Here is a 25,708-nt window from a genome sequence, read left to right as displayed (position 1 = left end):
ATATAACTTCGATAATTTAAGAATGTAATTAGAATATTTCACAGTCTGGGGACCAATTTAGAATGAAGATTATAGTTTGAGAATATATGATGAAATTAACTCTAATGTATGTGTTATTTTTATCAAATTTATCGTATATGTTTGCATCTTATTTTGTCTAGGGTTAATGTATTTTTTTGTGCCTAAATTTGACAACTAGTCCATTTTTGTCTATTTGAGTACATGAACTTTGTAGCTTTGCCCATTTTGGTACTTGAACTTAGATTTTGTAGATGTGATGACATAACACTTTGAGATTGTGTAGTGCCATCACCTAAAACTTAAAAAAATATCTATGTTTTTAAAAAATTTAGATTATATATATTTTAAAAAAAGGTGGTAATATAACACAATAGTGTCATGTCATCGGACTTTTATGAAGTACAAATTTTAGGTATCAAAATGGATATAATTTTTAAGTTCAGATGCTAAAGTGAACAAAAAAACGTATAAATAAAAATAGATCTAATTGACATGGATCAAAAATCATGTTAACCCTTTTGTATAATATCCAAAGTTAACTTTTTTTTCCCTAGACTTTATTAGGATGTTAGTCTCCTAATTTATTGGCTACTTTGGTGGGGATTAGCATTGTAATTGATTTGTATATCAAAAAGTTGAATAATACTTATTCAAGACTTGTATAGGGTATATGAATTGAGGGTTTTAGCGTGTAGTTCATTTGGAGCTCGTTTTAGTAAATGCACTCTGTAAGTAAAATATTTGAGTCATTTGATTTTATAAACTAAGTTTTCAGAGAGAGAATTTAGTGGAGAGAATTCTAGATTTTAAGTTCAAGTTTGAGCTTACTACACCGGTGAGTGATAGGACTTAAATCATTCTTTCTACGAGGTTGAAGATAGTGAACTAGCTTTCTTGGCCCATAAATAAGGACAAATCTAGAAAAAAATTTAGGAGGGTCAAAATTGAGTTATAAATTTTTAAGAGGTCAAAATATAACTTTTATCATATATTAATTTATGATTTCATCATTTTTTTAAAAAAGACAACATATTTTTTCCCAGTTGGAGGTCAAAGTGTAAATTTACCATGTATAAATTTATAATTTAATAATTTATAGGGAGCAAAATTATAATTATCCATTTATGGGGATCAAGGCACGCTCTTGCCCTTTTACATTCGTCCTTACCGACAAACATTGATAATTACTGAATTGAGTAACCAATGGTCTTGTATTGTTGTTCTTCAATTGTTATATGCATCAATTATAATTGTTCATATAACTCAAATCCTGACTAAAATATTTAATTTTTAATGATATTGGCATGACAATTCACATATGCTTCGTGCAAACATGATATTATTCGTCTTATATGCTACGCTAACAAATAATTTAAAATTTATAAAAATATTTAAAAAATCATAAAATTTAAAAATAAGAAGTTAAAAATTGCATGAAGTACTCGTGAATTGTCATGTGTGTTGCCATGTTTAACAATTTAACATTTTAATCAGTATTTTCTTTAAAACAATATTTTAACTATTTTTGAAAAACTAATCATCAAATTTAATTTATTTTAAAATGTTAAGAGTTTAATTTAATTAAAAATTATTAAGAATCAAATTAACAAAATATATTAAAGGTTAAATTTGTGATTATGTGGATAAATATTAAACAATAAAATGTTATTTGATTTTCATTATAAAAATAAAATTGTCAATAAAAAAAGAGTTTCAATCATGTAGATTTTAATTGTTTGAAAAGACTTGTCGAAAGGTTAAATTCTAGACAAACGCTTTTCATGTTAGAATTGATCTGACCTGAATCTTTGATTGGCGGCTTGAATTATTGTTTAATAATAATAAAACTTTTTATTTAAGTTTAATTATTAAATATATTATATTAAAATATATTATAAATCTTTATTATGTCTTCGTAGGTTTGGAATATGATATTTTTATTTCTAAAGATTTAGTTTATTTATTTTTATTATGGAATATTTTAACAGTATTAAAGTAACGTTTCATGTCAGTAACAATTGTCATGTCAATAAAAAATAAAAAAATTAATTTTTGTCGAAATGAACTTAGACACATGGATGTCAAGATTCATTCATTTCGAAGTTTCATTTCTTTTAAAAAATTCAATATATATTTTTTAATTTTATAGATTTCTAAATCATTAATGAAATTATAAAAATATTAAATAAATAAAAAAATTAATAAAACTCATTTAAAAAATTTAAGTTTTGATTTTCCTATTTTTGCTAGACAAATATTTATCCAGATTCATTCCAGTAAAAAAATAAATATTCCTTTTAATTTTTTTATCTTTTGCTATGTGGCATTACCATGTCAACAACTGTCGCTGACATAGAGTACCACGTTAGTACCGTTAAAGGCCACATCAACATTATAACAATTAATGCTAGTCAAAGGGCTTATTTAATAAGTTTTGTTAGTTTAGGAAAATATGGTAGGGCTTAATTAATTTTTTCGAAAAATTTTGAAAACCTTTTAAACCATTAAGTCAATTTTATACTGTCAAGTGCAGTGATGAGATATATAACATTTTAAAGAAATATATATTAATTCGAATTTTAAAAATAATATTATTAAAAGAAATAATAATAAACATAAAATATAAACTGTAAAATAAATAAAAAATATCATAAAATTTATATGCATAAATTATATCACATCAAATTAAAATTCTATATATTATATTACATATTGAATAAAGAATTAATTATGTATATTTCCATCGACGCATCTGCACCAAATATGAGGCAACCATTTGGGTAGGGACGGAGGTAGGGGGACTCTCACCTAAATACCTTTTAATGGCTGCTTCGATTCCTGGTATATGCCACCATCACCATGTGCTCAATTATTGATACCTTTCCATCATGGTTACGAAATTGACTCCTAAATTATATTTTTTTATTTAAATATTTTTATAAAATTATACTTAAATTATTAATTTTGTTTTATTTTATTAAAAGTGCACGATGTTCAATAAATACATGTTATGACCAATAAGTAGTTGGATATAATGGTAAGATACATTATTCTTCCAAGAAAAGAATATAGGTTCAAAACTTAGAGACAACATTGTTAGGAGAGGTAAACCCGAACATGGACAATAAAATGAACATGCATAATATAAAAATTAAAACAAAAACAAGAACATGTTATGTGTAATGTTTTTATTGGTTTAAGTATTATTTTGAGATAAATATCAAAACTACACGTGAATGTTTTATCAATATGCAATATTATATATGAATTTTAATTTTGTGCAATTTCATATGTGTAATTTTTATTTGGTTCAATTCTATTTACGTTTATATACTGCAACTGCTAATAATTATATTTCTCCAATATAAAAAATTGATATATTTATTTAAATGTATATAATTTAATCATAATTAAAGTTTCATGTATAAATTAGAACTACGATAAAAAATTCGTGTGTATAATCAGACCAAATTAAAATTTATATATTAAATTACACAATAAATTAAAATTCATACATAATCTTGAGATTTGCCCTACTACTTTTGACATAAAAAATTTTTTAAATGCTTAAGTGAAATAAGGGTATAAGTTTGAGGATTAATTTTGCATTTAAGCCTTCAATCATTGTAGTTGATTGCTCCACATTTTTAACATTTCAATTTTTCTTTCATTTGACTTACTTAAATTATACCTTTTTCCCTTTTTTTTTTCATAAGTAATATTTAAATTATCTTTGTAAGGCCCAATTTTATGCCCAGGCCCGAATATTAAAACCATAAACAACAGTCCAATTACAAAATAACAAACCAACCCACTACCTAGCCCAATAGCCCAAATAAAAAACAAATGTTTGCAGCAGAAAACCCTAGGCGCAGCATGCCTAGGGCGCGCCGCTCAGCCTCGTCTGTCCCCCTCACGCTCGCACGCCTCGGCCTTGGCCACCACGACGCCCACGCGTCTGACACTCCACCGTGCCCACCACCTGCAACAAGAACAGACACCATAGCAAGGAGAGCATGCAAATGATGGGGAAAACAATAAACAAAACAAATGTATTGGCTTTAAAAGCCGAAATCGGTCATGGGAATAAGGGGATGATTTTTTTTTCCTTTCATTTTTTAGTTGTAATACTACTTAGAATACAAAAAAAAAGCAGATTGAAGCGAGAAAAAGATCCGAAACAGAAAAGGCAGAGATCTAAGGTTTCTTTTATTTTTATTTGAAAATTCATCTATTATATATATCTACATAGCATAAATTTATAAAAAAAAAAGAATAACAAAAAAATAAAAAATTTTACCTTTCCGGCCACCGCGTGCAGTGGCCGGCGCCGGCGCCGGCGAGCCTCCGGTGGCCGTCCGGTGGACCCCCCCTTTGCCGGAAATCGCTCCGGGCTCCCCTCTCCTCTCTCCCTTTTCTTTTTTTTCTCCCTAAGCTTTACAAATGATTTTTTTGAAATTTTTTTGACTTTTATAGGGGGTCAAAACGCACCGTTTTGGACCCCCAGTTTAAACAAATAAAACGACGTCGTTTTGAACGCGGGTCGGGTCGACCCGACCCGCACCAGGGAGGATCCGCGTGTTTTTCTTTGGAAGGGCTAATTGCACTTTTAGCCCTTCCGCTTTTTCGGGAGTTTACAATCAAGCTTTTCTTTATTTTTAATCTGGCTCCATGGTTTCGCCCCGGATTCATTCTGGTCCCTCATGCTGCGCAGCGTTTTAATACTTGGGTTTATTGCGCTTTTGACCCTCCAAGTTGCACGCGCGTTACAATCAAGTCCCTTTTCTTTGTTTTCATTTTAAATTGGCCCTACAACTTCGTTTTTAATTCGATTTTAATCTTTTTTTTCGTTTATTTTTGTATTTTTATCAAATATCCTTGTTATTTTTATATTATTAGTATTATTAGTATTACTATTATTATAACTATGTACTAGTGTATATTTTTATTACGTATGTGTATACACATATATTTTTGTATTTAACGTTTTTCATTTCACTTTATTTTAATATTTTATTAATTTTATGTACGTTTCTTTTATATTCCAATGTTATTATTATTATTATTATTATTATTAGTTTATGCTTTGTTATATATCTATATATTTATAATATGTATATATACGTACTTATACATACTTAAATACATTTTTTCACATTTCATAATTTTTATACACTTACATATATTTATGCATATTTTACATCATATACATACTTATATATTTTACACTCTTAAAAATGCTTTTTGTATATTTCACATATTTTATAATTCACATACATATATTTTATATTATCACGATTTGTAAATATATAACTACACATTTATATTTTTTATAGTATTTACCGATTTCATATATGTGTACATACTTATCTATGTTTTCATATTCTTAATTTATATGCATTTCTTATCTTATGGCTTAAAATTATATGCATATACATTTTTACATAATTGTATTTATTGTCATTATTGTTAGTTGTTGTTTGTTTATTTATGTACACATGTGCTTTTTCTAAAATGTTAGTCCTATTTATTTATTTGTATGCTTTGTAATCGCCTCGTCATTTCATTTTGCCTATTGTATTGTTGTTACTCACTTTACTTTGCTCACCTTGTTGTATTCGTTATTGTTTTGTCAAGCATCGACACTAAACACCAAAAGGAAAATTTTCTAAATAAGGCAATATTTCGCGTTTGGAAAATCGAGAAAACGTGCCCTAACGTGCTGGGTTTCGATTTCTCGTTCGACTAAACAGCCAAATATCCTCTTAAAGCTTCAAAATATGGTTTCATTAAACTATAAGGTGATCTTGGTTTCGATGGTTTAGGGTATCGTGTCCTAATGTGCTGGATGTGATATTCCTTCGGAACAAGAGAATCTTATATTTCAATTCACGTTATCAGAGTTTTCTTTTAAGGATCGTATTTTTAAAACCCTTCAAACTTTCAATTTTCGACACTAAGACACTAATTAATCAACTAGGTACCAATTTTGGGCGTATCGAGGGTGCTAATCCTTCCTCGTGCGTAACCGACTCCCGAACCCGTTTTTTTTAAATTTCATAGACCAAAATCTTTGTTTTAATAAAAATTAAATCGTTTATTAAAAACAACCACTTTTCAAGGTGACCCTATCACACCTCATCAAAAATGATCGGTGGCGACTCCCGTTTTCATTCTTTTTTAATCCAAGTCGACCCCGTTTTCATTCAAAAAAATGGTGTCAACAATCTTTTAACAGTTAATTCATAAATTGGTACTTAAACTATAATTTTTTTTCTATTTTGATATCTAAACATTTTTTTGTCACAAGCGGCACCTAAAATTATTTTTTAAATATTTTAGCATTTTTGATATATCTTATATATATACTTAAATAATATAAAAAAATTAATATGAGCAGACCAGGCCAAGCTTGAGTTTTAACATTTTTATTTGGACCAACCTATGATAAAATTTTAAACTCAATTTTTAGGTTGAGCCCTAACCTAGCAAACAAACATAAAAATTTAGTTGAATCCGGCCTAGCATATTGACACCTCTATCTCAACCTAACATCAAGTAATACCAAATTTTTAAAACAAAAATCACATATAAAAAATTTAATTATTTAAAAATAAAATAAAAAAGTAAGTCTTTTAAAATTTTAAAAACTTGAGTGAATAATTTTTTTTTAAAATCAGATTTCAATTTATTAATACAATCAAAATTTAATTAACAAAACTATTCATATTTACCTTAAAAAAATAATTAAAGTGATTACTTTTTACTTTTTACTTTCACCTCAACTTTATAATTACATTTAAATTCAAACTCATAATCTATAAATACAATAATTAAATTTAATGGAATAATTAGTAGCAGTAAGTCAAAAGTTGAAAAGAGGTTAATGGAAGAGAAGCGAAATCTAAGGAGGAGTCCTTTTTGAAGTCAAGAGGAGTAGACAACCTTAAACTTGGCGAGAATCCAAGTTTCTTTTACCTTTCGGGGTTGCGTGTTTCTGTTTCAGGCAGTTAAGCAAAGCAAATCCTTATTATTTGTTTATTGTGGGGAAAGCAAAAGGCATTCTTTATTTCTTTAGCCTATACCTCATTCTAGTTCAACTCGAAGTTAGAAAAGTGAGAAAATTTTAATAAAAGTATAAATTTAAAAAATAAGTTTGGATAAAAATATGAGAAGTTTTGGATAAATTTTTTGACTTGGGCCCGGCCCAAATTTATTATTATATTGTTTTGTCATTGATTTGGTGTTGCTATTATATTGTTACTATTTTATTGTTATTGTTTGATATTGTATAATTTTTGTTATATTGTTTATTTTGTTACTATTTTAGAGCATTTATTTGTTAAGTTGTTATTATTTAAGTATAAATAAATTTTTAAATTTATTGGGAAATATTTATTTTAGTGTATTTAATTTATTATATTTTTAAAATTTATTTTTATATAAAATAGTAATATAAACAAATTCTAATACGAGTGGACATGATAGGATTTTAGTAGACTTGAGTAAAATTCTAAACATATTTTTCGAGTCAAACCAAGTCTAAACATAAAAAATAGGCCTAAAATTTTATTGAAATCCAATCCATGATCAATATCTAATTTTAATCTAATTAAGATCTAAGACACTCTTTGGGCTTTTTGCGGTGCTAACCTTAATTTGCCATTCCATTTACTTATTATATAGATCTATAACTATATAAAATATTATTTTAAAAATTAAAAATACATGTATATAAATATAACTGGATATTTGAATCCTATACATTAAATTCTGAACTATTTTAATTTAATAAAATTTATTAAATAAATATTTTCATCGGTATTGTTTATTATTATTTTATCTTTTACAATTTAAAATAATTATTTTATATTTAAATTAATTAAAAACATAAAATATTATATAAAAAATAATTTAAAATTTTAATTGAACTTGAATAATAGCAAAATCGAGCTCAAGTTGGGTTTGAACTTCAAGGTTCTGTACTCAATTCGAGTTTTATCAAACATCAATTTTTAAGCGAGAGCTTGGTTTGAGACTTAATTGAGCTACTTGAGTTCGACTAAAGTTGTTTATCAATTGTCATACTCAAGTTCAAATTCGAGCTTGATTAAATTCTTTTGTACTTGTTTTTTCTATCTATTATGGCAATTAAAATAAAAAGTTCAATTAAACTGGTAAGCCTTTCAAATCAAATATTACCTTACTCAAATGTCAATAGCTTGAGTTGTTTGAACTTGAACTCAACTCTATAATTACCATTTTGAATTCAATTTTTTTTAAATAAATTTCAAATAGTTTATTAGAATCGATGTCTCGTTTATTGAACTAATCCAAATTAATAGAATTTAATTCGATAATTTTTTATAGGGATAATATAATTTTTGGCATTTGTTTGTACTTGTATTTTTTATCCACTTTGGTACCTGAACTTGGCAACTAGAGTCGTTTTGGTCCCTAAACTTGAAAAATATACAAGTTCAATGACGTGGTACTATGATATTGTGCCACAACATCACTTGAAAATTAAAAATATATATATAAAATTTCAATTGATGACATGATACAACCTTAGAATGTCACATATATTGTTCTAATAATCGAATCACTAGTTGAACCGATCAAATCATTGATTCTCGATTTAGTCAATTTAATTGGTTCAACTGTAAAACCAACGATAATTAAAAATTCATAAAAAAACTTAAAAAAATACAAAAAGATCATTAATTTGATTCAACTACTGATTTTTGTCTCAGTTTTCGCTTTTATCAATTTTGAACAATTTCCTATTTAATTGGTTCAACCTCTTTGTTTGAATCGGTATATTGGTTGATTCTCGGTCTAATTGGTTTTACCAACCAATCCAGCCAAGTTCCAAGGAAATTATAACATCATCAAATCTTGACAGAATTCAAGTTCAGGAATCAAAATGAATTTGGTTGCCAAATTGAGATATCAAAGTGAACAAAAGAAAAAAGGTACAAGTACCGAATTGAATCTAATTACCAAATTAAGGGGCCAAAAATTATATTATCCCAATCAACTTTTGGATTCATTTTCTAAAGAACCATAATATTATATCATAATCATAATCATAATTATTATTATTATTATTATTTACAAAATTGATCTCAATTGAATTGTTACCGCCTCCAACTCCCCTTCACAATTTCCCTCATCGTCAAACCCTATTGTCACCCTTTCTTTCTCGTGGCGTTTCGAAATTAAAGATTTCAACCGTGTAATACTAATTCCCATATGCAAGCGAAAAAGGTACGAATTTTATTTTTATTTTTATTTTTATTTTTAATCTCAATTTCTATTTTTATTTTCCTCCTTCAAACAATGAATTAGGATGAAAAATCAACCATGATTTGTGAAACCCTAGTTCTAAACGACGTTATTGTATTTTGATTTTGTTAAACAATTACGTTTGAATTGTGCATAGGATAACGGAAAAAAAATATTTGTTGGGTCCTCTATTTTCTTTTGGGTTGATGAGATATATTTATTCGTGACTTAATTTGTTGTTTAGGGTTTCTTTTTGATAGGCGGCTAAGACGGGTGTTAATTTTTGAATTTCAGTGAAATTACTTGTTGTTGTTGGATTTAGGAATCAGGTTCTTGGTTGTGTGGTTGAATGGCAAGATTTGAGGGTAGGGTTTCGTATTCGTCGCTTTCAGAGGTAGAAAAGGAGAAAAATAATAACGCCTATCAATTTGATGATGATTATATTGATTCTGATTGGACTGTGCCAGAAGATAAAAGTATCGTCTCATTAGGCTCAAAGTCGATAAAGAAAGGTAATCCTTATCAGTTTCCTGCTGATTCTGATGAGTTCATCGATGGAGGATATGATTCAAGCGATGATGTCCGTGTATCCATGCGGAATGGCTTGGAACCAGAGGTGAACTTGAAGAATGTGTTGAGTGGCTTAATTGCAATTGTAACTGGGACTAATAAAGGCTCCCCGAGTGTTTCGGTGAATCAGCAGTGCCAAAGTTCTAATGTCTCATTTCTGGGGTCTGGAAACAATGGGGATACCTGTTTGCAATCCTCTGTTTATATACCGAGTGCCCCGCCGCTTATGGAGCCAAGTGGGATAAATTATAATGCATATAAAGAAGTGCTGGAAGCTGAGCCTCCGGAGTGGCTTCCAGATAGTTCTACCACTGTTTGCATGCAGTGCAGTTCTCTCTTTACAGCAATTACGCGTGGCAGACATCATTGCCGGTTTTGTGGAGGGATTTTCTGTAGAGCATGTTCTAAGGGAAGGTGCTTGCTACCTGTTAAATTTAGGGATAGAAATCCCCAGAGGGTCTGTGATTCTTGCTATGATAGACTTGATCCATTGCAGGGTGTTCTTATTAACTCCATTAGCAATGCTGCACAAGTAGCAAAACATGATGTCATGGATTGGACGTGCACTCGAGGTTGGTTGAACTTGCCGGTTGGTTTGTCCATGGAACATGAGATCTACAAAGCATCCACCACCTTGAGAAGCTATTGCCAGGTTTGAGCCTAGTTTTAATTATTCATACAAGACAATAGCTTTGTTTTTCTGTCTAGATCATACTTACCAGCTAGATTGAGCTTTCATGTGATTGGTCTTGCTCAACCGGAGCACATGCCAGTTCTTCAGTTTTAAAAATCGAGTTAAACTAATTTCTCACATATTGGAGCTACATAATTGAATATATTTTGGCATGGTGAGATGCTTCGAATAACAGTAGTTCAAACGGACAGGTTGCTCAGTCGAGTCCAGAGAAATCTATACCACTGGCTGTTCTTAAAGGAGCCAAAGGCTTAGCTATTTTAACTGTTGTTAAAGCTGGAGTTCTTTTAGCATACAAGCTCGGGACTGGTCTTGTTATTGCTCGAAGGTCCGATGGAACATGGTCTGCTCCATCAGCTATATTCTCTGTTGGTTTAGGATGGGGTGCTCAGGTAACTTTTGACTGAGAAAAATATATACCTGTTCAAGCAGAATTTACACATCTAGGCAGCTAAGGAGTGATTCCCTCCCACGTTCCGTACTATTTATATGCATAATCTATTAGCTAAATTCCATTTTTATGCATTTCATAGATTGGGGGTGAACTCATGGATTTCATAATCGTGCTTCATGATTTACAAGCCGTGAAGACATTTTGTAGTCGCATGCATTTTTCTCTTGGTGCTGGCTGCAGTGCTGCTGCAGGACCTATGGGGAGAGTGCTGGAAGCAGATCTTCGGGCAGGAGATAGAGGCTCTGGCATGTGTTACACATACAGTTGTAGTAAAGGTATTCCATCCTGCAATGTATTGCACTCCTTTCACTAGTTTGTGGATTCAGCTATCCAATTTATCACAAAATTTTGCAGGGGCATTTGTTGGTGTGTCACTGGAAGGGAACATCGTTGCAACAAGAATGGATACCAACCTACGGTTCTATGGTGATCCTTATCTCACCAGTACTGACATATTACTCGGGACTGTGAGCCGGCCAAAGGCTGCTGAACCCTTGTATGTTGCTCTGGATGATCTCTACTCTAGCCTAAATTGTTAGTTCAGACCATTTGGGTACATTATCTCGCTCTGCAGCTCGAAACAAGCAACAACTTGACGACATGTTGCACATCTTGCCTTGTTGACTGTACAAAATGTAGCTGCCTTTCATGGTTATGTGGATGTGCATGAAGTAAACATGCAATTCAAGGACGAGTACCTTTTATAAGCCAAATTAGCATTGTACCAAATATGCATTAAACATTTGTGAAATAAACCAGTCAACTGTAAATGTTTCTTATTCTTGGTGATTCAATGTTTTCAGTTACTTTGAATGGAAGATCTTCCTAATGCGCTCCAAAAAAACATGAAATTTGCAACATTGTATTCGAAAAGAGAGAAAAAAAACTAAAAAGGCTTGCACATCAGCTAATGATAAAATTTAGTAGAGTAACATATGAGTATATTCTACAATTATTATCATCTGTGACAGTTAATCATTTAGCAAAAATACGACGTTTCAAGTAGACGATGTTCAAAGAAAAAAAATAATTTCTGGGTCAATTACTTTTGGGCTTTATTTTCAGACTCGACTTTGCCCAAACATATCTAGAATGGGTTCAATGGCTGAATATTCTTTACGTTGTCTCCAATCTAAACCTATATTATTTGACCCAGAAAATAAATGGCGCAAACCAGAAACCGCGCTCTGCTAAATAGAATGATGCGTCTTGAAAGGTTATTTGCTTTTTATAAAACGCCGTCGTTTAGCGAACAAGTTAACTAAAGTTCGTCCGGTCTATCAGAACCAGACCCCTTCCGTGATAGAGAAAATGGCAACGAATCCAGCAACGGCACCCTCGAAACTTCCTAAATCCGGAGCCATCTCCAAAGGCTACAATTTTGCTTCTACTTGGGAACAGGTATGTTTTCTTTTTACATAACTTGCTCTTCGAACACACAGATGTTTGCCTTCACGGTACGAATTGAATCTCTTATAGTTTATATCTGTCATAATTTGATCTCAGTGAACTTATAACTTTCACCTTATAACTGTGAATTTCAAGAGAAGAGGAAAACCAGCTTTTTAATCGACTAGCTCTTTTCTATTTCGATTTCTTTCTCTCATTTCATTCTTAATTTTAGTAATTAATGGATCCTATCTTCACTCGAGCCATAGAAGTAACCGAAATGTGATAATAATATTTTATAATTATAATCTGAAGAGCTGAAAAACATTTAGTTTGAATACTAGATCTGTGGAGTGGAACTGGAAGCTTTAATTTGGATTATTTATGTTTAATTTAATTTCTTTTGGGGATTTTTCTCCGTAGAATGCACCTTTGACGGAGCAGCAGCAACGAGCAATACAGATGCTATCTCATGCAGTTGCTGAACGGCCGTTTCCAGCCAATTTGGTGAGGAATTCTGTTTCTTGTTGGTAATATGTGTGTGTGTGGGTGTTAAATTTCATTCTGAATGTTTTGGCTGGATTATGTTGGTGTTTAGGCTCAAGAGCGAACTTCAGGGCAAGATAAAGGTTTGTCCGTTTCTACAAAGGATGACAATTTTAGAGATTCTGAAGCTATTGATGAAATTTTGGTTAATTCAAATCAGGTATATTAGTTTAGTTGTATTTCTTGAGTGAAATGGAGATGAGGAGATCTGAACTTTTGTGGATGGTATTTTATTTTCCTCTTTGAATGATCTAGTGCTACCATGGTTTTATGACATCGATGAGATTTGGATCTAATGCATTTGATTCTTTTTTCTTGTTTCCACACTTTCTGGTACAGTTTTATAAATGGTTCACGGATCTTGAATCAGCCCTGAGGTCTGAGGTTAGTAGCAATTTTTTGGTGCGATATTTATGAACATGGAGTGATTTAATTAGATATCTATTTATTGCATCTCATTGTTTCTCTTCCTTCAGACTGAGGAGAAGTATCAGCACTATGTTGATACTCTAGTAGATCGCATTCAGACTTGTGATGATATACTTCGACAAGTATGTTCTTTTTCTTTTATATCTCCATGCATTCTCATATGCTTTGCTAGTTATTTTATTGGTTATGTCTATATTTTACGCAAAGATTTTATAGCTAGCAAGTACTTCTGTGTAGGTGGATGAGACGTTGGACCTATTTAATGAACTACAGCTGCAACACCAAGCTGTAGAAACAAAAACTAAAAGTCTTCATGATGCATGCAATCGATTGGTATGGTTTTCATTTGGAAGACTTTGGATCTAGTTTCATCTTCTTGTTTCTAGCTTATTCACTTTGGCTTTATGTTAAATGGCTGTAATCCACTTATTTTTGAGATGGAAAATTTGTCTTGAGTTGGTTGATTCATTGCCTCACAAGCTTGTTCTCATTGCAGGTAATGGAGAAGCAAAGGCTGATTGAGTTTGCTGAAGCACTTCGCAGTAAGCTCAAGTATTTTGATGAGTTGGAGAATGTAAGGTTTGAATGCTATCTTAACTAGAAATCAGTAATTAAGTGTTACTTCCTTGTCTTTGCTTATTATCCTATTATCCTTTAGGGTTTATGCTTAACTTTATGTTTCTTGATGAATTGCTGTTGGTGCAGTAGTTCTGAAATTTATGGTTTCTCTAATTTTACGTCTTCTATACAGATTACTTCCAACTTTTATTCTCCAAACATGAATGTTGGAAATGCAAACTTTCTCCCACTTCTTAAACGGCTCGATGAGTGCATATTGTAAGTTGGCATTTGAACTTAGTTTGCATGTGCAAACTGTTGGACAATCGTGTAATAACTGTTCATATGAGCACATATCATTAGAATATTTTAATCAAAATTTTCCCTTGTAGGTATGTTGAGAATAATCCACAATATGCAGAATCCAGTGTTTATTTGCTAAAATTCCGTCAACTCCAGGTAAGGAAGGAATGGTACAATCTTGGACCTTTTTTTTTTTTTTTTTAATCTTTTGGTAAGTGAATGCAATGCATGCATATAAGTAGATGTTTTGACTAAATGCTCCTGGAACCTTTTTTTACAGTCTCGGGCTCTTGGTATGATCCGCTCTCATGTAGTATCTGTTCTCAAAAGCGCATCTTCTCAGGTAAAATATCCACCTATAGATGAAATTTGCGTATATCGGCATGTATTTCTGTATGGAATGAATGCCTCCCAAAATGCTTGTTCTTTCTCTCTTTAGGTCCAGGCAGCAATTTGGAGCAGCGGTGGCAACAAAGAATCTCTTTCTGAGGGTGTTGAGGCATCTATAATTTATGTTCGTTTCAAGGCAGCTGCTAGTGAGGTAATGATTTCATTTTTTGATGTGGAAACTGTCACATTTTGTCAAATCTGAATATTTTCCCAATTTAATGGCAAGTAGAGTTATGTCTCTTCTATATGAAGTGGGACCATATACTACAATTAGATCCCCCCTCAGCAGAGGTAATTAACATTTTTAAACATTTGCAGCTTAAGCCTATATTAGAGGAAATTGAAAGCAAAGCATCAAGGAAAGAATATGTTTATCTTCTTGCAGAATGCCATAAATTGTACTGTGAACAGAGGCTTTCTTTGGTGAGTGATTACCCCCGCACATGCATGCACCATTATTTCAATATTCAAATTGGTTTTTAATGTCTGTTAATATACTATTTTTTTAAAGATAAAAGGTACAGTGCATCAGCGCATATCTGAATTTGCCAAGAAAGAGGGTTTGCCATCATTGACTAGATCAGGATGTGCATACTTAATGCAGGTATAGTGAACTTACTGTCATATTTAGCAGTTGAATATGGAGTTGATTTTTGGAAATTTTGTTCAATTAAAGCTAGATTTGTTATTTGAGTTTTGCGTCCTTTGCATTGATGATTTTATTTGGTGATATTTAGAGATGATAAAATCTATCCCAGCCGTTTGCTTTCTATTTAAACTGGTGTTTTTCAATTGAAGAAACGTGCACTGTCTTTATTAACTTCATCCTACATGTTTCGATTGATGTAGGTCTGTCAACTTGAGCATCAACTCTTTCATCATTTTTTCCCATCTTCTTCTGAGGATGTTTCAAGTTTGGCTCCATTAATAGATCCTTTGTAAGTACTCTTGTAGTTCAATGTTGCACAGCTTTCTTTTCCCTGTTTCCATTTTTTTATGGTTTCCTTTAGTTCACTTAATGATGCTTTATTGAAATTTATCAAAATAATATCCAGAGTTTGACTTAAGTATCAATTATTTTGCTGTATTACTAAGTTGGATTTGTTGCAGGTCTACATACTTGTATGACACATTGCGGCCAAAACTCATTCATGAAGCAAATGTTGATTTTCTTTGTGAAATGGTTGATATCCTCAAAGCTGAAGTCTTGGGAGAACAGCTTAGTAGAAAGAGTGAGTCATTGGCAGGGTTACGCCCATCATTAGAAAGAATTTTGGCAGACATTCATGAACGCTTGACTTTTCGTGCTCGAACATATATCCGTGATGAGGTTTGTTATTGCTTATGTGTGCTTTCATGTATATGTTTGCGACTTTATGATATGGATGCTTTTATTGCAATAGGAATTTTAGTTTTATTTATTTATTATATCAGGTTTTATTAAGAGTTTTAGTTTTACTTAATTTCTCTATTATATTAGGTTTTTATTTCCTTCATATTAGGAATTTTATTAGGAGTCATTCCTTTGTTATTAACAGTCTATAAAAGGCTGCCAATATGAAATAAAGAGAGAAGCAATTATTCTATCAAAAAGAAACGTTATTTTGAGAGGGGGTTCAGTCAAGGACGAATCTGCCTTTTGAGTAACCATAGGTCGAAGCAAGAATTCTTTCTCGTCTAGACCTGTGATTAGATCCTATGCCAAGGCGCATAACACTTTATTCTCTGTTTTTGAAAGAACAAATTATTTTAGTTGTCAATCTTTTGAGATATAAAAATAAAATTGCATACAGTTGCACTCCATGTTTTACTATGTTGGGAGAAACTGTATTGTGCTTTCTGAATGTGCCTGTCTGAGTTAATACCACTCATCCCAACACTGAACATATTGTCTTCTTCAATACTCAGATTGCAAATTATATCCCGATTAACGAAGACTTGGATTATCCTACAAAACTGGAGCATTCTGTAGACGTGGTGTCAGTAACTGCTGTAAGTTTTCTTAACAATTCTTTGCTTTTCTTATAGATTGGATTATCCTACAAAACTGGAGCATTCTGCATTTGTCATCGATTGTCAGATAATGGAAAGCTACTTTCCTGCAAGTCAATTCAGACCCTCATGTAAATGCTCTTTATTACCATTATTTATAGGACCTAACTTGATTTCTACAATTTGTGTTGAGTTATTCTCCTCCTCCTGTTCTCAACTTTAAGTGTTTAGCCAATTTGTTGGATTGTTTAACACCCTAACAGTTGTACATGTAGTTGCCGATACACTGTTGAAATTTTTTATGGGCTTGTCCTAGTTGGTTGGAAACAACCTAATTGATGACATGTTACCATAATCACTTAGTGAAGTATGTGTAGGAATATTCTGTAAATATTTTAGGAATATCTTGTAGATATTTTTTTTATTAAAATCCCTTATTTTAAGGGATCATATCTCCTATTTAGTATCTTTCCTAACTTAGAGTTTCCTAAAGTAGTGTCATAGGTTGTATATAAAAACTCTGATTTATGTTCTATTTAGTATAAAATACTCTGATTTCTACATGGTATCAGAGCTTCGGTTACGATTTCTTTTTTAACCTAGACCATGTCCGAAACTCCTTCTCCTACTTCGGAGATTACTTCAAATTCAGAAAATTTTTCTGGTTCCGATGCTCCATCAGATTCGTCTGGTCTGACTATCACCTGCCATCGATTGAATGGCAACAATTTTCTTGAATGGTCCCAATCGGTTAAGATTTTTCTCTTGAGCAGAGAAAGATTGGACTACGCTACTGGTGAAATCAAGAAGCCTGCTGTGATTGATGCTGGTTTTGCTAAGTGGATGCGTGGCAATGGTCAGGTTATGACTTGGCTCCTTAATTCCATGACCCCGAGTATAAGCAGAAACTTTCTTCTTTACACCACAGCTGCTGAAATTTGGAGTGCAGTCCGCGAAACCTACTCTAGCACGGATAACATTGCTGAATTATATCATGTTGAAGATCAAGCAGCCACCCTTAAACAAGGAACCATGCCTGTTACTCTCTACTACAATACCCTTACTGCTCTTTGGCAACAATTAGATTTGTATGCACATTATGATTGGGTAGATCCAAGAGATGTTGCTCTTTATCAGCAAATTGTTACTCAACGAAGACTTTTTCAATTTCTCCAAGGCTTAAATAAGGACCTGGACGAGGTTCGCGGCAGGGTCCTGGCTATTTCTCCTCTTCCCTCCCTTCGAGAGGCTTTCTCTATGGTCAAGAAAGAAGAAAGCCGAAGGTGTGTGATGCTGTCTGATGAACCATATTCCACTTCTGAAAGATCTGCCTTACTGACCCATCAATCATCTCCCTCTTCCAAACGGGGGAGACCTTGGTGTGATCATTGCAAAAAGCCCGGCCACTCTAAGGAGAAGTGTTGGAAGCTTCATGGTAAGCCTCAGGACTGGAAGTCCAAGCACTCTCGAGATAATAAATCAAGCCTTTTCGTTGCCACCTCTGTCACTAGTTTCACTAAAGAACAGATTGCTGAACTTCAAAAACTATTTGGAAAGTTTCAAGGGTCTTGTGAGGGTAATCTGGTCATAAAAGATCCAGAAGGTAACCTTTCTTCTACTACATTTTTCTCCTCCCAGTTGACTCCTAATTGGATTCTCGATTCTGGTGCTACGGATCATATGACTGGTAACAAGGCATTGTTTCACAATTTTTTCCATACCTTTGGTAAAGCTGTCAAAACGGCTGATGGTATCTTGTGCAAAATAGAGGGACATGGCACTGTTATTCTCAATGAACAGATTGCACTTAAAAATGTTCTCTTTGTACCAAATCTGGCGTGCAATCTCATCTCTGTTAGTAAATTGTCCACAGACTTGCACTGCTCTGTAATTTTTAATGATTGTGATTGTACTTTGCAGGCACTGAACTCGAAGAAGATGATTGGTAAGGCCAGCTTGCATAATGGTCTCTACATCCTCCCTACCTCTCTTAAAATCGAGATCTCCAAGTCATTTACCGCTTTAGGAAAAGTTGATACTGTTATGTTATGGCACTTTCGTTTAGGCCATCCTAGTTTCCAATACCTTGCAAAATTGTTTCCTGCTCTATTCATTAATAAAAGGCCTAATTCTTTTTCTTGCAAAGTTTGCTCTCTTGCTAAACATACTAAATCATCTTATTTTCCTTCTACATACAAGCCTTCTTACCCTTTTGCTTTGATCCATAGTGATATTTGGGGCCCTTCTCGGGTGAAGAATGCTGATAATTGTAAGTGGTTTATCACTTTTATTGATGATCACAGTAGGATAACTTGGACTTATTTGCTGAAAGATAAATCTGAAACTGTTAGTGTTTTTGTGCAATTTTATAACATGGTTCTCACTCAATTTGGGTCTAAAATCCAGCTCTTTAAATCTGATAATGGCAGTGAATTTTTTGCTAGGTCTTTAGGTGATTTTTTTAAGGAAAAGGGTATAGTTCAGATTAGTTCTTGTGTTGGAACCCCACAGCAAAACGGCATTGCCGAAAGAAAAAATAGGCACCTTCTTGAAGTTACTCGTTCTCTTCTATTTACCACTAATGTTCCTAAATATTTGTGGGGGGAAGCCTTATTAACTGCCACATATTTAATCAACCGGATGCCTAGTAAGGTTTTAAAATTTCAAACGCCTCAATCTATATTTTTGCAGCACTTTCCTCATTTTAAGCCTATCTCCTCCATTCTGCCACTTAAAATTTTTGGCTGCACTGTTTTTATCCAAAATATTGCTCCTAATAAGTCCAAGTTAGATCCTAAGTCTTTAAAATGTGTATTGGTTGGGTATTCTTCACTTAAGAAGGGTTATAAATGCTATCATCCTCCTTCTAAACGATTCTTCACCACTATGGATATAACATTTTATGAGCAGGATTCCTATTTCACTCACGCTGAAATTCAGGGGAAAACATGGAGTGATTTTCAGCCACAATAGGTATCTCCTCCTAATCTTCATTCTCAACCTTCAGAATTGCCATCTTGTTCGCCATTACCTGCAGATCTGTCACCTGTGAATGCTCCCATTGATTCTCCTGTAGTACCTATGACTAATTCACCTACACCCACTTTAAACACTCTTCCTGAAAATACACCTACTCCAATTGACAGTCTTCAAAGAACACCACCACCCAAACAGCTTCGTGTCTACACAAGAAAAAGAAGACATATCCCTGAGATGTAAAGTATAACTCCAATGGCAGTATCCAACGATACAAAGCTAGAAGCTTTCACGCAAACATATGGGATAGACTTCACAGAAACTTTTGCACCTGTGGCAAAGCTTAACATTATTCGAGTACTCCTAAGTTTGGCTGTAAATTGCGATTGGAAATTACACCAACTTGATGTAAAAAACGCATTTCTTAATGGCAAGCTTGAGGAAGAAGTCTATATGCAATTGCCACCTGGCTCAAAGTCTATTGAAGGTAGCAACAAGGTTTGCAAGCTCAACAAGTCTCTATACGGGTTAAAACAATCACCCAGAGCTTGGTTCGAGAGGTTCACTAAAGTCATTCTTCAAAATGGCTACAAGCAGTCCCTTGCTGATCATACGCTTTTCATCAAGGTAACTTCTACAAATAAGAAAGCTATCCTAATTGTGTATGTGGATGACATCATTCTTACTGGAGATGATGAGGAAGAGATTAGCAATTTGAAGAAGTTGTTAAACAGGGAATTCGAAACCAAGGACTTGGGAAAGCTAAGGTATTTCCTAGGAATGGAGGTGGCAAGATCAAAAGAAGGACTTGTGATCAACCAGAGAAAGTATGTACTTGATTTACTCAAAGAAACTGGTTTTCTTGGCTGTAAGCCGGCTGATACACCAATGGAGGCAAACTTGAGATTCAATAAAGAAGATGAGTCCTTAGTAGACAGAGAGAAATTTCAAAGGTTAGTTGGGAAACTAATCTACTTATCCTTGACAAGGCCAGATATAGCTTTTCCCGTAAATGTGATAAGTCAACACATGACTAATCCTACTGAAGAGCATATGGCAGTAGCAAATAGAATTCTCAAGTACTTGAAGAAAACTCCAGGACACGGCTTAATGTTTAAGAAGACACAAGACAGAACTGTTAAGATTTTTACAGACTCTAGTTGGGCTGGAGATCTCACTGAAAGAAGATCCACTAGTGAGTACTGCACTTTTGTTTGGGGTAACCTTACAACTTGGAGAAGTAAGAAACAATCTGTTGTTTCAAGAAGTAGTGCTGAAGCTGAATTTAGAGCACTAGCTTTGGGGATATGCGAAGGAATTTGGCTACTTAAATTACTAAAAGAACTTGGCACAAATCAGGAGGATCACTTTGAAGTTTTGTGTGATAATCAATCTGCCATTCAGATTGCCAAGAACCCAGTTCAACATGACCGAACAAAGCATGTTGAAATTGATAGGCATTTTATTGCTGATCAAGTCAACAAAAAGATAGCCACCCTTTCTTACATTCCTTCAGAAGGACAGATTGCAGACATTCTTACCAAGGCTTTGCCAAAACCTGTGTTCAATAAATTCCTATTCAAGCTGGGATTATACAATGTATATTCTCCAGCTTGAGGGGGAGTGTAGGAATATTCTGTAAATATTTTAGGAATATCTTGTAGATATTTTTTTTATTAAAATCCCTTATTTTAAGGGATCATATCTCCTATTTAGTATCTTTCCTAACTTAGAGTTTCCTAAAGTAGTGTCATAGGTTGTATATAAAAACTCTGATTTATGTTCTATTTAGTATAAAATACTCTGATTTCTACAGTATGCTATGTCAATTACTGCATCTTCGACAGGGGCGTAGCCAGGGGGGGCTGGCATGGGCCCCGGCCCCCCCTAAAATAGAAAATTTCATTTTTAGGCCCTTGAAATTTTTTAAAAATTTTAAATTAGTAAAGGTAAAATTCCATTTTGGCACCCCCTAAAATTATAAAAATTTAATTTAATCCTTTACAAATTATAAAAATATAAACTATAAAAAATTAAAATTTCATCCGGCCCCCCCTAAAAAAATTTTCTGGCTTCGCCCCTGATCTTAGACATATCTGGATATTGACATTGGCACAATTAGCAGTACATTGCTCATGTCTGCTTGAATTTCTCTTTCCCTTTTCTGAAAATATAATTGGGCCACAATTAACACTACTAATTACATTGATTTTTCCTTTCTGTCTGCAGACTAATGCAAACCCAGATGTATTCAAAACTTGGTATCCACCCTTGGAGAAAACCATATCTTTTCTCTCAAAACTGTATCGTTCTTTGGAACCAGCTGTCTTCACTGGCTTGGCACAGGTGCTTTGAGTCTTTGGATTTTCACTCCTGTTTAGTTCTTATCTACTGAATTTCTAGTACTATTTCCTTTGCTGATTTGTCTTTTAAAGGATTAATTTTGCGCTGTTTTTTTTTTCTCTCAGGAAGCTGTGGAAGTTTGTTCTGTCTCAATCCAAGTAAGTTAGCTATACAAACAGTTAATCAAACTGTTTAAGTTCTTAAGTTTTTTGTTTTTATGAGTGTGTTTTTGCTCTATACTTCAAACAAATTTTATATGCGGAAAAGTTTGGTTTTAGATTTTTAACAAAATCATGTTATCCCTTCTATGATGAATTTGAAGGCTTATTCCCTCTTTAACATGATGTCATACATGCCATGGGCTTGGTTGGTTTTCTAACTATTTGTATTTGTCCCTCTTTTATCCTTCAATTGTAAATAGAAAGCAAGCAAACTAGTTGCAAAGAGATCCACACCTATGGATGGGCAACTCTTCCTTATAAAGCACCTTTTGATATTAAGGGAACAGGTTATCCTTTTTACCCCTCTTTTTCTTTTTTCAAAAATTAATAAGATGTAACTTTTAATGGATTTTGGCCTTGCAGATAGCACCATTTGACATAGAGTTCTCAGTTACAGACAAAGAACTTGATTTCTCTCATTTGCTGGTAGGCTAAACTTTCTTTTAACTGAAACACACTGCTTGGTGTTTACAATCTTTTCTATGTCGTTAGCATTCCTAGGAGGAAGCTTTTTTTTTTTGTTTCAGCATGATAGTGGGACAAATAAAAAATAGTACAATACTTATTTTCTTAAGATTCCTTTGTTGTTTAGGTTGTTCAACCTTCAGTTTTTTCCATTTCTGAAATTTCATTCATATTTTACCTTTCTTTTACATGGAATTAAAGCCAGATTTGTTTTCAAATGTCTTTGGCAGGAGAACCTGAGACGCATACTTAGAGGCCAGACCTCATTATTTGACTGGTCTGGATCAACATCATTAGCAAGGACCTTATCTCCCCGTGTTTTGGAAAGTCAAGTAGATGCCAAGAAGGTTACCATTTTTTACCTTTTGATAACTTTATTTACCGTCCTTAATGAGTTGAAGTGCCATTTGCCATCTTGGGTGCATGTGTTGCTAAAATAATCCTCAACCCAACGCATTAATTCTCAGGTCTAGGAAATGAAAAATTGTAGCGTTTGTGAAAAGTTAATAAAGTAATATATGAATTTTAATTCTTATTCCCTGAAGCAAATTATTGCTTATTAGCAAATAACCTATCTTTTTGTGAAGTTATTTGGTCCTGCAACTATTATACTATTTCACTGCTGCATCCCACCTTTTCCTCTTTTCTCCCCTTTTGTCAAAACTCCTCATTGCCTTAGGCATTATTTTAGTTATAATTCACCATTAATTAATGCCATTCAGCATTCAGAAACTGTTGCTTTTCTAAACTATGATTTTATTATCTAGTAATCTCAAGGCTTGACATTCTGCTTTTATCATTAGCATAACATGTCTTCTGGGCTCGTTTGCATGCAGGAACTGGAGAAAATCTTAAAGGCAACTTGTGAAGAGTTTATTATGGCAGTCACTAAGCAAGTAGTGGATCCTATGCTTTCATTTGTTACCAAGGTTCATATTTTTCTCCTCAATTAGCCTTTCCACTACTTAAGATATTAGAAGCTAAAAGGAGTAGATATTTCTTGCTAGCGAAATAAGTCCAGTTCCCTTTGATTGGAACAGCTTGAAAAAGTATTAAGTCCAGTTGAAATGTCAGAAATTTGAGCTTGGATATGAATATTTACTTCAACTAGTGGTGTGATATTTAACAGAATACCTTGTATTCATACTTCTGTGAATCAAAACATAACTTTGATAGTGATGTTCTTTTTCCTGCATTGATGCATGATTGTCTAAGGTTTCTATTTGTTCCTACAGGTAACAGCTGTAAAAGTTGCATTATCTTCTGGCACGCAGAATCAAAAAAGAGACTCAGTAATGGCTAAGCCACTCAAGGAACAAGCCTTTGCTACACCAGAAGCAGTGGCTGAACTTGTTCAGAAGGTGTCACATTTTTAATTCATGTTTTGCCAGTGTACTTGGTCATTACAGTATGCCATTGGAGCATACATGTATGGATACATACAAACTTTATTTATGCATGTAGAGCTTGTCTGTATCTAGATGTATGTATACGTATCTCTATGCATATAAAAGAATTAATCCATGATAGATTTAACTCCCAATTGAATGAAATACTGATTATAACAAGCATGAAACCAACTCCTATTGTGGACGGCTTCAAGACAGAATGAGAGCATGATTAACATTTTAAGTATAAACCGGAATTAAGTATATATCTTCCCTAAAATAGCATTAATGCCATGCCTATTTATCCTTAAAAATACCATTGTGTCGGGCCCTTTCATCTGATATGTAGCATGAATGAGTTTTACATTCATGGAGTTTTCTACTGTAATCCCTTTTTTTTTTCTTTGGAACTACTTATTTGTTACCTTTCTTGTTGACTTGTAAGGCTGATATTGTCATAGACAATTTTCATTCATCAATATATATGTTTAGAGTATGCATCAAGATGTATAATTGTCTGAATTAAAATTGCAGCACTCAGCGACAAATTTGTTGATAATTTCTATGTTTAGGTTCACGGGATTGACTGTTTACGTTTCTTAAACAGGTACATTCAGCTATTCAGCGAGAACTTCCGGTTGTGATAGCAAAGATGAAACTTTATTTACAGAACCCATCAACAAGAACAATTCTTTTCAAACCTATCAAGTAAGCTGTTTCTCTCAAAATCAAAATGAACTTTATATTTGTGTATCTAAGACCTATGTATCTATGAAGTTCTTCTGTCCAACACTCCATGTTCGAAGCATATCCGGACATGGATGAGATATAATCCTACAATGGACTCTCCAAATACATGAAAAACTTGAAAAAAAACACGTTCAAGTCTGAGTAACATAATCTAAGACTAAGAAAGACCTGAGGAAAGAATAACTTGTTCTTTCATGTTTAAGTCTTGTAATCTGTCGGAGCAACATGGTGATTCTTTTATTAATGCAGGACAAATATTGTGGAAGCCCATATCCAGATTCAATCTCTTTTAAAAGCAGAGTATTCTCCAGAAGAGAAACGTACAATCAACATGGTCTCAATAGAAGAACTGGAATCACAGCTTGACAATCTCTTGTAAGGAGCTAACAAAAGGTCAATCAAATTCTTTCAACTCGACTCGGATTTCTTTAGTAAATTTTGGCTAATACACACCCTGGTTTAGTCTGTTCATAAGGTTATACTGATAGATAAGTAGAAAAAAGTAGTCATACAAAATTGTCCGCTCTTCAGAATTTTCATTTCTCACGTTCATATATTGGCTACCATTGTTGATCATATTTTTCATTTTATAAAGTTTTATATTTTCGCTTCATCAGCCTAGAATAGGTAAAAGTATCATAGAAGCCATTGTATTAGGAGTTGAATTGCATTTTACTTCTACTAAAAAAAATAGGCAAATTAATCCGTTAGTAAGGATTAATTTGCTTTTTGATATATCATATAAGGACTAATTTGCTCATTTGTTGAGTAAACGGAGTAGAATATAATCTAACTCCTAATACAACGGCTTCTATGATAGTTTACCGCTTAGTATATGTTTATCTGATTTTTATACGTCCATCCTAAGTTCAACCTTAACACTGTACACCCACCTAAGCTTCTTAAAAAATCCCATCATGAACGGACT

At 33.0% G+C, this 25,708-nt stretch overlaps 3 protein-coding genes across 7 annotated transcripts; all 3 read left to right on the top strand.

Annotated features, from left to right (window-relative positions):
* Positions 1-9,109: 9,109 nt before the first annotated feature.
* LOC107893380 (uncharacterized) lies at positions 9,110-11,843 on the top strand. Of its 4 annotated transcripts, none has more exons than XM_041085623.1 (5): positions 9,110-9,294; positions 9,635-10,534; positions 10,768-10,968; positions 11,110-11,305; positions 11,385-11,843. In XM_041085623.1, exons 2-5 carry the CDS (start codon positions 9,662-9,664, stop codon positions 11,567-11,569), a joined length of 1,455 nt encoding a protein of 484 aa, XP_040941557.1. In that variant the 5' UTR covers positions 9,110-9,294; positions 9,635-9,661; the 3' UTR covers positions 11,570-11,843. The 4 variants fall into 4 exon arrangements, with proteins under 4 accessions (XP_040941557.1, XP_040941558.1, XP_040941556.1 ...); XM_041085624.1 differs by having other exon boundaries at positions 9,118-9,294; positions 9,607-10,534; XM_041085622.1 differs by having other exon boundaries at positions 9,133-9,294; positions 9,557-10,534.
* A 369-nt stretch (positions 11,844-12,212) lies between these two features.
* Positions 12,213-25,393, top strand: LOC121212568 (conserved oligomeric Golgi complex subunit 3). Of its 2 annotated transcripts, none has more exons than XR_005907878.1 (25): positions 12,213-12,431; positions 12,843-12,926; positions 13,018-13,125; positions 13,305-13,349; positions 13,442-13,516; positions 13,632-13,727; positions 13,891-13,968; positions 14,146-14,231; positions 14,345-14,411; positions 14,536-14,598; positions 14,695-14,796; positions 14,964-15,068; positions 15,157-15,249; positions 15,495-15,583; positions 15,756-15,975; positions 16,554-16,637; positions 21,843-21,959; positions 22,082-22,114; positions 22,378-22,464; positions 22,541-22,603; positions 22,873-22,989; positions 23,479-23,571; positions 23,878-24,003; positions 24,648-24,738; positions 25,030-25,393. XR_005907878.1 is itself a non-coding variant. In XM_041085620.1 (25 exons), the coding sequence occupies exons 1-25, from the start codon at positions 12,342-12,344 to the stop codon at positions 25,157-25,159; spliced, it is 2,352 nt and encodes a 783-aa protein (XP_040941554.1). In that variant the 5' UTR covers positions 12,215-12,341; the 3' UTR covers positions 25,160-25,393. The 2 variants fall into 2 exon arrangements, 1 of the variants encoding a protein (XP_040941554.1); XM_041085620.1 differs by having other exon boundaries at positions 12,215-12,431; positions 24,638-24,738.
* LOC121212570 (uncharacterized) lies at positions 16,775-18,782 on the top strand. The gene is made up of 2 exons (XM_041085625.1): positions 16,775-18,240; positions 18,558-18,782. The coding sequence occupies exons 1-2, from the start codon at positions 17,244-17,246 to the stop codon at positions 18,584-18,586; spliced, it is 1,026 nt and encodes a 341-aa protein (XP_040941559.1). The 5' UTR covers positions 16,775-17,243; the 3' UTR covers positions 18,587-18,782.
* Positions 25,394-25,708: the final 315 nt, after the last annotated feature.

This window comes from Gossypium hirsutum, chromosome A13 (genome assembly GCF_007990345.1).
Source record: "Gossypium hirsutum isolate 1008001.06 chromosome A13, Gossypium_hirsutum_v2.1, whole genome shotgun sequence".
In the NCBI taxonomy this organism is placed as follows: domain Eukaryota; kingdom Viridiplantae; phylum Streptophyta; class Magnoliopsida; order Malvales; family Malvaceae; genus Gossypium; species Gossypium hirsutum.
The sequence above is the reverse complement of the archived record's forward strand: the minus strand, read 5'-3'. Positions and strand labels throughout refer to the sequence as shown.